Source organism: Protopterus annectens, chromosome 2.part0 (assembly GCF_019279795.1).
Source record: "Protopterus annectens isolate FY-2018-M chromosome 2.part0, PAN1.0, whole genome shotgun sequence".
Taxonomy (NCBI): domain Eukaryota; kingdom Metazoa; phylum Chordata; order Ceratodontiformes; family Protopteridae; genus Protopterus; species Protopterus annectens.
In genome coordinates, this window is record NC_056728.1 from 1,632,312,406 (window position 1) to 1,632,325,490 (window position 13,085).

Consider the following 13,085-nt stretch of genomic DNA (forward strand, 5'->3'; position numbering starts at 1 on the left):
TCTTCAGGAGGAGAAGCAGAAGGAATGGAGTCTTCTGCATCAGAATCCTCATAAGGAGAATATGGGCCTTCCTGAGGGTCTGAAATATCTGAGTCATCCGAGGAATAATCTGTAGAAACAGGTTCCGGGGGTTCAGTTCTAGGCCTCTTATCTGGAGGGGGTTGAGAGGCCCTGTCTGGGTGAGGTTGGGATCCCCTGATCAAAGAAATGAGATCCTCAGCCAGGCTGAGCATTTGAGAACTAGAGGTAGGCCTGTGTGAGGGAGTTTTAGCAGGTAAGGCCTTAGAAGATTTAGCTGCTTTAGCCCTGAAAAAAGCCTTGATAGACATAGATGCAGGAGTAGATATGTCTAAAGGAATAGCATCTGATAAATCCTGGGTGCCTGCTTCAGTAGGGGTAATTTCAGTCGCAGATTCAGCCATGCTCTGTGAGGCCTCGGCTATTGGAGGCATGCTTTCGGCCGAAGGAAGAACCGAGGACTCTGTTTCAGCCGAAACAGAGACACTCGCGGTTGGCCTAACCGTGGTTTCAGCCGAAACCGCGGACCGCGAGTGTCGGTCCTTTTCCTTACGCCTTTTAGCTAATTGTGTAGTTGGAGTCTCCGACGGCATTTTGTATGCAAAAGCGGGACCAAAAAACTCCTCTGCAAACTCCGACCGACGTCTAAGCGTCCGTCGGTTGAAGGAAGCACAGGCTAGACAAGCTGATACGTCATGGTCTGGGCCTAAACAAGGAAGGCAGTAAGAGTGGAAATCCTTATGAGGTATTTGTTTCCCACAAGTTAAACAATTATTTACTTTGTCTGACATCGGCTGAGGCAAGAAAGAGTCCCCAACGGGGTACTTAGCTTTTTAGAAGTCTTCGGTAGTAGAAATCTCTGGATCTGACTGACCGGCACTTGCGAACAGCTTCTGCTTTGGGCACCGCGCGGCAAGAAAGACTGAGGAAAAAGGCGTCGGCTGATGCCTTTATACCCCAGCAGCTATGACGTCGGGTGAAGTGCGACATCAGCTGAGGCCAGACCCAGACTTTGGAATCCGGCCGACCGAAGGGCTGCCTGAGGCAGGACAACCCATATGTTAGGACTGCAGATGCATCCTTGAAGGACATCAGACAGTTTAAGGCCCTTATAGCCAAAGTTGCAGATGTGTAAACCTTTTTTCCCCATCTATCCAGTGCCCTTGAATCTCTGTCAGAGGGGGTTGGTTTTTTTTGCTGTAGAGGCCTTGACTCCCTTGGGACCCTGTGAAATAGTTTCTGGGTCAGCAGCAGGATTTTTAAAAAAGAAATTTGAGAGAGTCAGGAACCCTGCAATATCTGTCAGGCTTAACAGGAGCTGGAGGTAAGGAGTCAGGGGTCAAACTAGATTCTGAAAACACATCATCTACAATGTCTAACACAGGGGGAATGTCAAGAGGCCTGTGCTGTGGTAGTAAAAGGAAATCCCCGAGCCTCTTTTTAGATTCTGAAAATCTTGGCTTTCCCAGTGAAAATGCGCCCTCATGGTATGCAAGGTTTCCCCAAAGGAATAATCCTCAGGAGGGGATGCTGAAAGTATAGATTCTTCAGCATCAGAATCCTCATAGGGGGGTAAAGAATATCCCTGATCAGAAGAGGAATCAGAAGAAACAGAAACCGGATCTGAAGATTGACAGTCAGTCTCTTGCCTAGGTCTCTTATCAGGAGGGAGATGGGAACCCCTGATCAAGGTAATCAGGTCTTTGGCCATCTCGATAATCTGTTTTTTGGGCATAGAGGCCTGTACACGTGGCTCATGAGTTTGTTTCTTTGCTTTAGAAGCTGCTTTAGTCTTTGTCTTTGAAGCTGAAGTCGTTTTAATGTAAAGATGTTGTGGTGTGAATACACCCTCAGAAGCCGGTACCTGCTCAGCGGCTCCGGACCCCAGCAGCATGGCAGACTCCACGTGGGATTCAGTAGCGGCCTGCGACTCTAAAGTAGTGGATGTCAGGGGCCGCAAAAGCTCCTCACTGAGAACTGGCGACTGGCTTAGGAGAAGCTTCGCCGTCTGTTTTGGGCCTCGGTTGTTTTTCTCTATCCTTTTCTTTGCGTTTTTTGTAAACTCCAGTAGTCGGATGGCTATCCGACGACATTTTAGGATAAGTAAACCTGCTGCCAAAATACTTTAAAGCAAAAGTATACAGACGCTCAGTAGTGCGTTGGTTAAATCTAGCACAAAACCGACCACCAGAAAACATTGTTATCAGTGCCTAGGCAAGGAATACAGTAAGAATGAAAATCCTTATGAGGTATTTGCTTTCCACAGTAATACAATTATTAACTTTTACTGACATCGGTCTGGAGCAAGAAAAAAGTTTCCCCAACGAGGTACTTAGCTTTACTGAAGACTTTGGTTCTGAAACTCAAAACACGAAAATTTCAGGAGTTGGCCGACTGGCACTTGTGAACTGCTTCTGCTTCGGGCACCGCGCGGCAAGAAAGACTGAAGAAAATTGTGTCGGCTGCTTCTTTTATACCCCTGACGACCTGATGTCAGGGAAGGGGCGACAGTGGCCAATGCAGGACCCAAGACTTTGGAATTCAGGCCGGCTGAGGGCAACCTGCCAGCAGGATTCCCCAAATGTAATGACTGCAACAGTGAAACACGAAGAACATCACCCTCAGAAGCTGGTGCCTGCACAGCAGCTCTGGACCCACCTAAGGTAGAGACATCCGCGGGTTCCATAACTGAAGCATCTCGAGGCATACCGGACTCCGAATGGGTCTCAGTAGAGGCCTGCGAATCAGAAGTAGTGGGTATCAGGGGCCGCAAAAGTGCCTCACTGAGTACCGGCGAACTGGCAACTGGCTTAGGAGAAGCGTCATCAGTTTTGAACCTCGACGGCCTGTCTTTTTCTTTGCGTTTTTTAGGTACTCCGGTAGTCGGATTGCTAACAGACGACATTTCTGGATAATTAAATCGTGAGCCAAAATATTTAGAAGAAAAATATACCAACGTTTAACAGTGCGTTGATTAAATTTAGCACAAAACCGACAGCAAGGCACGTTGTGGTCAAGGCCTAGGCAAGGAATACAGTACAAATGAAAATCCTTATGAGGTATTTGCTTCCCACAAGTAATGCAATTATTAACTTTCACTGACATCGGTAAGGAGCAAGAAAAAGTTTCCCCAATGGGGTACTTAGCTTTTAGTTGAAGACTTCGGTTCTGAAACTCGAAAAAGAAAATTTCAAGAGTCGGCCGACCGGCACTTGTGAACTGCTTTTGCTTCGGGCACCGCGCGGCAAGAAAGACTGATGTAATGGCATCGGCTGCATGTTTTATACTCCTGACGACCTGACGTCATGGAAGAAGTGACAGCAACAGACGCAGGACCCAAGACTTTGTTAATCAGGCCGACTGAGGACAACCTGCCAGCAGATTACCCAAATGTAATGACTGCAACAATGAAACACGAAGAACATCCATGGTTCCTCCAAAACGTAGGGCCACAGGAAGGGAAACCAAACTTGTCAAGGCCAATAAGGAGCAATGGGGATAAAGGAACTCCTTAACTGTCTTGCTTTCTGTATTACTTTGGGGGTGAGTGGAAAGGGAAGAAAGGCATAAAGAAGTCCCGGGGAGCCATTCGTGAACATCCCCAAATGGGGAATGAGGGCAAAGTAGCTGCTGCATTTGGTGTTCAGGTGAGTGGCAAATAGATCGCAGCAAGGTTGGCCCCATCTGTGAAAGATCTCTTTCACAACCATTGGATTCAGGGACCACTCATGAGGCATCAGGATTGCTCCGCTGAGTTTGTTCACTATTACGTCGGATTTCCCAGGGATATGCATTGCTATCAGGAAGCGTTGAGTATCCATCGCCCATTTCCAAACTCTTAAGGCCTCTCAGCAAAGCGGGTAAGACTTGGTTCTCCCTTGCTTGTTTATGGACCACATGAAAGACATGTTGTCTAACTGTATCGCAATCGTCCCGGTGGGAAGGGAGCTATGAATGCTTGCAACGCATACAGCACTGCTCTCATCTCCAGAACATTGATGTGCAAGTGGTTCTCATGGTTCTACCAAGTACCCTGGACTGTCTTTCCCAGATAAAGCCCCCCTCACCCTATCTGGGAAGCATCCGTGGTCAAAACTGCTTTCTCTTGGGGAGGAACAAGTGGACGACCTATGATAAGTTGTTTTGTGTGCAACCACCATGTCAGAACCTTTTTGCATGCGTTTGTTATCAAAATCTGGCAAGACAATGGAAGATCTTGCAACGACCACTGGGCAAATAGCAACCACTGAAGTATCCTCATGTGTAGGCGAGCAAGAGGAAGTAATAGGATGGCGGAAGACATAGTCCCTAGGACTTGGACTACTCTGGTCTGAACTTTTTTGTTTGTTTAGCAAGGATCTGACTTGACTGCATAGAGACTACACTCTTTCCTGTGTTAACCTTCCTGACATGGTGGTTGTGTCTATTTCTGAGCCTAAACATACAATGCGCTGTGAGGGAGATAAGACTGACTTTTGTAGGTTTACAGTGATGCCTAGACTGGTGCACAAGGATAGAGTCTCGTCCCTGGTCCTGATGAGTTGATGCTTGGTGGTAGCAGTGAAGAGCCAGTCGTATAGGTACAGAAACACCTGGAATCCTTGATGTCTCAGGTGAGCCGTTACCACTGCCATGTATTTGGTAAACACTCTGGAGGCTGTAGTGAGACCAAAGGGCAGTGTTCTGAACTGAAAATGACTGGCTCCCAGCTGGAAGTGTAAGTGTCTCCTGGAGCGCCTGCCCATTTTCATGTGGTAGTATGCATCCTGGAGATCGATTGAGCACATGCAGTTGTCTTTCTCGATAAAGGGAAATATCGACTGCAGAGTGACCATTTGGAACTTTGAGTTCTTTACATGCTTGTTGAGCCTACTGAGATCTAGAATTGATCTCCAGTCCCCTGTCTTTTTTTGGAACTAAAAAGAATCGAGAGTAAGTTCCGGATCCTACTTGCTCTGCGGGGACTTCTTGGATGACTCTTTTGCAGCAACGAGATGACCTCTGATGTTGCACAGTCTAGTTGGGTGGGTGGTACATCTGGTAGAGACCGGTTTGTTGGGGGTTCGGAAACAAAGAGGATCAGGTAACCTCTGGATATTATGGTGTGTACCAAACAATCTTATGTGATGGTTAGCCAGGCCCTTGGGTACAGCGATAGACGACCCCCGACTGCCTCCAGAGATGGACAGTCGGGCAACCCTTCAGGGGCGATGGAAGAGACGATCAGAGAAAGTTTCTCTGTCTCCCAGATGCTGCGGACCTCCTCTGCCGCGAGGGTGACGTCTTCCATTATATCCTCCCCCTCTGCCTCTGGTGGAGGGTTGAACTTGTGCTGGAGGGAAACTTTTTTAAGATTTACAGAACCACACCACATTTTCCCTCCTGTATTACCCTTGGGATACGGTCTGGACGGGAGAGAGAAACAGACTCAGACGGCAGATAAGGTTTTCCCTTCCTACTCGCACCTAGTCAAAGTCTCTCACTTGGGGTCCAAAAAGAGATGAAACATCAAAGAGGACATTAGTGAAGGAAGACTTGAAGGATTCTGCAAAATTACAAAGACGCATCTAGGAATGTCTCCTGAGGGATATTCCTGCTGCAGCAGCCCTACTTGCTACATATGCTGCGTATGAGATCAGCCTCATGGAGGAGTTAGCTATGGAAGTAAGGATGGATAGCTGCGCAGAAACCTTATCTATGGAACCCAGAGCTAATGAACCCTGGAGGGGGTCTCCTAACTCTTTCAGGAAATCCCTCTGAAGATGAGGGAAATGGGTCAGGTAATTCAGCAATCTTAGTGTAAATGCCGCTGAAGGAAAAGTATGCTTCCTGTACCTATCCATCATCCTGGACTCCTTGTTAGGAGGAGGGATATTAGAAGATGTCTCAGATAATTCCTTCTTGGTGGCCGCTGCTACCACCATAGCATCAACGGGAACACCCTTACTAAGAAAAGACTTGTCCTCAGGTGCTGTCATAAACTTACTTGGCCTCCTCGGGACTGGCTCCACTGAATCTGGAGAGGTCCATGCTTTCCGCGATATGACCCCCAAAAGTTGGTCATAAGGCGGCGTCACCCAGGAGGTGAAAGGTCGGGAACCAAAGGCCTCAAGATACACTGATTCATCCTCAGTAGGGTTAGAGGTCTTCCAATCACCCCTCTGTCTAAGGATTTCTAGGATGTCAGAAAAACAGACATCCTCAGAGGGGGATCTAGGGGACCCTTCTGATTCCTCTAAATCAGTGTCTGACATGACGGACTCTGATGAGTCGACATGCTTCCTCTTACACAACCTCTTCCGAGGGAGCTCTCCAGTGGGATAATCTGGGGAGGTCTCGGAAGAAGGGGCACCTCCAATGGGGGCTACTTGGGCCTCTGGTTCCCTACGCTGTGGGGGTGGCAGGGGGGAAGAGATTGCTGCCTGCTGCTGGTGGGACACAGGTTCCAATGGAATGGCTTTAACAGAGGATAAAGCCTTCTCTACAGCTTCGAAAGCCCCCCCCCGCTCCGAAGACCACTACGAGGGGACGGATGGTCGATTCCTAGCAAGAGGGAATGGCTCCGAAGCAGAAGTGGGAGCCGAGCTGAGTCTAGCAGAGGCTCCGAGAGGGAAGGTCGGTTCCAACAAGAACCCAAGGTGACTGTCCCCCTCAGAGTCGACATGAGAGCGTCGGCTTCCAGATCCCTCGGCTCCAGACTTGAGCCATTGCTGATAGAGTAATTGGCTCCGAGGAAGCAGGTTGAATCCCCGGAGCCGATGGGTCCAAGACAAAGGAACCTGAAGTAACAGGCTCCGAGAGCGAAGCAGTTGGAGGAGGAACATTTTCTTGCCAGAGCTGGATCCAAAAGCAACCTCTTCACCACCCTCTCAATGTCCTCATCTGATAAAGTCCTGGAGGATCTGGTGGAGACAGAATATCTCTTTCTCTCTAAAATAGGAGATCTCAAGGTGGGAGAGACCACCTTGATTCAGGCAAAATTTATGGTACCAAAGGTTGTATCGGAGCTGAGGAAACAGACGGCACCGAAATGGATGAAGCTGAGTTGGAACCTGAACTTCTTGTCTCAGACGCTTTAGTCTAAAGTCAGCTCTGAAGCCGGGATCGATGATTTTCTCTTAGAGGATTTTGGAGCTGACTGACCAAGTTCCAGCCGTTACTGGAAAGAACTGGTCATGAGACCCCTATCTATGAGTTTCCTCTTTCTCTCATTTAAAACTCTAGTACTGAATGCTTGACAAAACGTGCAGGGTTCCTGCAAATGGGCTTCAACAAGGCAATATACGCAACTGGTGTGGCTGCCTGTAAGAGACATTTTTTGCGCACACCTATCACACTTTTTAAGCCCCAAACGACGATGATCCTTATTGTTCCCTATCCTTATCTTTTGACATTTCAAGTATTAGGAAAGATAAGTTAGACAACAATACTAAAAAGTATTAACTACCACAATAAAGAGAGAAAGGAAGAAGAAAATTAAAAAAAAAAAAAAAAAAAGTTAAACAGTCACACACACACAGGGAGGAAACTAACTTAAACGGGCACTACGGCCCTCTAACTTAAATGGGCCGTACATTCCTATGGGGGGAATAGGGGTCGAGAACTTTCAGTCACACAATAGACAAGAACTATATATATATATATATATATATATATATATATATATATATATATATATATATATATATATATATATATATATAAAATAGAAAAGTAGGAAAAAGACTACATTTAGCAAAAAATAGTTTGCTGTGAGGCACCATGGGATAGGGGCTTGCCTCGAGCCAAGTCGGAGCCGAATATCTATTCTGAACCCATACAGCAAGAATTACGGCGAGATAGGACTACATAACATCATATGCTAAATCATCTAAGCAGAGGTGCTTCTGGACCAAGAAGGCTATTACTTATTAGATCCTAGAAATACTTCAATAAATAAATAAATACATAAATAAATAAATAAATAAATACTATGAAACAACAGAGGACTGTAGAATAAGCAAAGAACACAAATGAAGATCAACTTAAATGTAACCACTAAACAAATAACCCAATTTATTGCCATTTACGGTCTTAAGTTTTCTTTCTGTCTTTCACTGAGAAAACAGCTTTTGTCAAAGAAACTTTGTAATTCCTGTACATTGTGAACAGCAGACGAAAATTTACTTGAAGATGTCACCATGCCTCTGTAAAGTGAAGAAAAGTCCCAAGTTGCTGCAAGTGATCAAAATATTTTTCTCTAAGTATTAATGAGCATTGGAGCCACACTAAAATATAGGCCAGTTCCACCACAATAAATATTTTACTGCTATAAATATTAATGATAGGAAACAAATACCTTTCGTCAAGGTAGATTCGTAACTTCTTCCAATTTAGTGTTCTCGTGCAAAAAATGAACTTTGCAATCTCCTTTGGTAGATCATCCAGCACACCTCTGGATAGAAAGTAGTACACGCCCTAAGTCCAAATATAAACAAACAATATAAAGTATTTAATTTAAATTGAAGATACAATACCACACATAAAATTAACCTGCTACTTGCCACAGGGAAGTGGGAAAAAATAAATCAAACCATCTTTGATATCAGCACAGCATACTGGCAGTCATATTTGCTCATAATCAGTAAGCACCTGATGAAATAAATGCGCAAGCAAAATTCCTCTTTACATAAAAGTGAGCACTGTGGTGTAGAATTAAAACATATACAAATTAAGACGGATTGCAACGAAAAAAAAATAGATGGAGCAAAGTGGGCAAGGGCAAAAAAAGATGGAAGGGAAAAAGCAGTCTGCACTAAAAGCGTCACAACATTGAGAACAAGCAGGCTCAAGATCCACTGGAAGGGAACCTGGTGGTCAGCACACAAAGTGAAAATGCACATTAAAAATACAACTGGAACATAAAGATATCCAAGAAGACAAAGTACATGGTGTGACAAGGAAAGAACAATAAGATGGCATATCCACCTACATACATAATGCATTAAAAACGTTAACAAATGATCAAAGAAAAGCCATGCCATTGATCACGTGGAAGAACAAAAAAAAGTCTCACTTGTGCACAATGTGCATAAAAAGATGTGCAAACGTGGTCCTCCAACTGATAATAAAACAATAAATAGAATTAATTTGTATTTATATTTGTGCACTGTGGTAGTGCACTGATCAATACTGACCAATGCAAAGCCTTCTTCAAACAAACTACATAAATGTAAGTAATAAACAGAATAGCTCAGACTAATTACATAGGAAATACTGTGTATTTACATTACAGTGAAAAAGCACAGTGCAACATAAAATCCAGCAGAGTGCAATATGCAATACACACATTAGTTTCGAAAGTGGATTAATCTTCAGTGACTTGAGAGAAGAGACTCAGAAAGGAGTCAGGTTAGGTGAAATGTCCTGTGTTGAAGCAGGAGGATTTGAGCATTTGGCTTGAATGAAAAAGTGCTTTTGAAATGCATTCTAAACTTGGAATAAGTGTTGATTTCCTTAATGTCGATGGGGATAGCTTGCCAAAGAGTAGGTGCTTGAGAGGAGAAAGCACATGCAGTGCTGTGGAGTTTGGTTCTAGGGGTAATGGCTTATGAGTAGTGTGTCTCAGGTTGGAGGAGGAAATTTTTTTAACGAAGTCTAGCTGCAAAGACAGTAAATGTGTGGAGCTGGAGTAGTTTGAATAGTTGGGATCTTAAATGTGGGTTAGATCTTTGTTTTATGGGTAGCCTTTTGGCTTTTTCTAGGGTGATGCAGTGATGTCCATAGAAAGGTAAATTTGTAATAAATTGGAAGATGCTGTTAGAGATGGTCTGGAATATGGCAATGTTTGTCTTGGAGGCAGAAGACAAAATTGAAAGCCCATATTCAAGTTGAGAAAGGAGAACTCATTTGCCAAAGGCTGTTCTGGCTGGTTGGGATAGAAAAGGAAATCTTTCTAGCACAGAAGAGGGAGTTTATTTTGGCTGTCACTTTTTCTATGTGGAAATGGAAGTTTAGTGATTGATCAAGCTAAAGTGTTAGGTATTTGAAGGTGGAGATGGTCTGTATGGCATGGTTGTTTAGGTTAAAGGCAGAGAGTCATGTGCTTGGTGAACTTTCTGTGGAGTTCCAAAAAGTAGTTTTGGTCTTGGTGGGGTTGAGACGTAGTTTATAAGCCACTGGTGAAGCTCAAATAAGTCTAAATGGAGTTGGCACTGAATGGTGGTTGAGAGTGACCTGATGAGTAAATGACCATGACATTACCATAGAGGATAAAGCGGGAGATGGGGGGGGGGGGGTCACAATGAAGTTTGTCAATGAATAAGGAGAAAAGGGGGCAAGAATGGATCACTGTGGTGCACTTCTGGCAAAAGATGCAGATTCTGACTGGGAGGATACTATTTTAACTCTGAAGAGTCAGTGAGGTAGTTTTTAAACTAGGAAGCACCATCTGGACAGATACCAATATCATTTAGTTTGGTTAAGGAGGTCAAATGCCTTTGTCAAGTGTATAAATAGGGCTTCTGTAAGGAGGTCACTATCAGAGTTTAGCAGGATGCCATTAGTTAAGAACCACAGAGCTGTCAAACTACTTTGTCCAGGTCAGAATCTACATTTGGCAAACAGCATGTGGTACTGCTGGATAACAGGGAGAGTTGGGTGCAAAAAAGAAGTTATGTACTCACCATAACGTTCCATGTATGTAGTCCATCTCGTCGAACATTATTACGTGTGGGTTCGGAGCCAATCCTCAGCTCCGACTCGGACGTTTTTAGAAAGCATGAAAACTTCTGATTGGCTCGTGGCTAGGAGGTATCCCATGGTGCATGAGCACATTCCCCAGATCTTGTTTGCTACTAGTCTATCAGGATAAAGGACAAAGGCCCGGAAGAATAAACTGTAATAAAGCTGCCCTTTATGGTATAAACCACTGTAGGAAAAAAAAAAAAAAAAAAAAAACTTGTTTCCAGATCCTCCAGGAAGGGGGCTGGTGGGAGGGTTTGTAATAATGTTCGGCGAGATGGACTACATACATGGAACGTTATGGTGAGTACATAAACTTCTTTATGTTATGTAGTCCTATCTCGCCTCCATTATTACGTGTGGGACAGTGTCCCTAGCATTTTGAGTGGGTGGCTCACTGGAAAATACTCCTGAGTACCGTGGAACCAAACGAGACTCTACCCCTGGATGTTAAATCCAACTTACAATGGGAAATGAAGGTAGGAGGGGTAGCCCATGTTGCTGCTGCACATATATTATCAATAGGCGTCCTGGCCTGGAAGGCAGCAGAAGTAGAAAATGACCTGGTAGAATGCACTTTGACTAAGGGCAACTCCTTTCCCTCAGACGTGTAAATGAAAGAAATACAATTAGAGTTCCAGTTCGATAGTGTGACCTTAGAAACTGGCATGCCCATTCTCATCTCAGCAAAATAAACGAATAGCTGTTCTGATTTTCTAAATCCTTTGGTTCTGTGGATATAAAAATGCAGTTGCCTATGCACATCCAATTGATTAAATCTATACTCTGCTTTACTGGTGTGATTAGGGAAGAACACTGGCAATTCAATTGTCTGGTTTAAGTGGAAATGAGAACAGACTTTAGGGATAAAAGAAGGACTGGTCCGGAGAGAAACCCTATCTTTGTGAAAAATTAAATATGGAGGTTTAACTGATAGGGCTTGTAGTTCAGAAACTTGTCTGGCTGAGGTTATTGCTACCAGAAAAAGTCTTCCAAGACAGGAATTTCAACCAACTATGGGCTGGTTCAAAGGGTGGCAAAGCCAAGAAAGGACTAGATTCAGATCCCAGGGAGGAATGGGGTCTTGAACAGGAGGTCTTAACATCATGGAACCCTTAAAGGATTTGCACAGTTTGTGAGACATAAGATTGGAATCATTAATCCCCACATGAAAACTGGATATTGCTGCTAGCTGAACTTGGAGTGTAGCAGCTGCTGAACTCTGGTGAAAGAGTTCTGAAAGGAACTCAGAAACAATAGTAATGGGAGCTGTAAATGGATCAACTTCTCTGTTATGTGCCCATATAGAAAACCTCTTCCATTTACTGTGATACAATTTTCTAGTTGAAGGCTTGTGAGAAGAGGTAATAATATGGGTTATAGCTGGAGACCGATCATGAAGCCTGACTAGTGACTGAACTGGAGCAGCCATGCTGTCAGTTTGAGAGTGTGGAGACTGGGGTGAAGAGAACCTGACATGTGTGTCAAAGAGGTCTGGCACTGGGTCCAGAGTCCATGGATAGTTTAACAGGTGAGGCTCGAGAAAAGGGAACCAAATCTGATGAGGCCAGTAAGGAGTGATGAGGATCACCTTGCTTCCCGACAACATTGCTTTCTGTATGACCTTGGGAATGAGAGGAAAAGCATAAAGGAGTCCCGGGGGCCAATCGTGGACGATTGCATCTCCTCTCCCGGAGGGGGGATGAGGGAGAAATAGGTGCTGCATTTGGTGTTGATGGGGCTGGCAAAGAGATCGCTGCAGGGTTGTCCCCAATTGTGGAAGATCAGACTGGTTACATTCTGGTTTACAGACCATTTGTGCAGTAACAATATTGCCCTGCTTAGCTTATCCGCTATCGCGTTGGATGTCCCCGGGATGTGCGTTGCAATGAGAACGCTTTGGGAAGAAATCGCCCAGTTCCAAACTCGCAGGGCCTCTTGATATAAAGGGTATGATCTGGTTCCCCCTTGTTTGTTTAGATACCAAACCCCCAACATGTTGTCTGTCTGAATATCTATCATCCCTAGAGGGAAAAAGTCGTGAAGTGCTTGCAACGCTAGAAGCACCGCTCTCATCTCTTTGACATTGATATGCAGGTGGGCCTCTTGATCTTTCTATGTGCCTTGGACAGTCCTGCCTAGATAATGCCCCCCCCCACCTATCCGGGAGGCATCCGTGGTCACAGTGGCAATGGGTTGGTGTGGTACAAAGGGAGTCCCTGTGGTAAGATGACCTGGCTGAATCCACCAGCAGAGATCCTTTTTGCATGAATCTGTGATCAGTACCTGTTTATGCAGAGGCAACTGCTGAAAGAACCACTGGGATGACAGGAGCCATTGGAGTA

General features: G+C 44.8%; 1 protein-coding gene across 1 annotated transcript in view; it reads right to left on the bottom strand.

The window, feature by feature from the left end:
• FBXO8 (F-box protein 8) overlaps positions 1-13,085 on the bottom strand; it is a 361,063-nt gene that overhangs the window by 130,086 nt on the left and 217,892 nt on the right. The window contains exon 4 of the mRNA XM_044060422.1: positions 8,357-8,475. Coding sequence (XP_043916357.1) covers positions 8,357-8,475 — 119 coding nt within the window. The remainder of the gene's footprint in view (positions 1-8,356; positions 8,476-13,085) is intronic.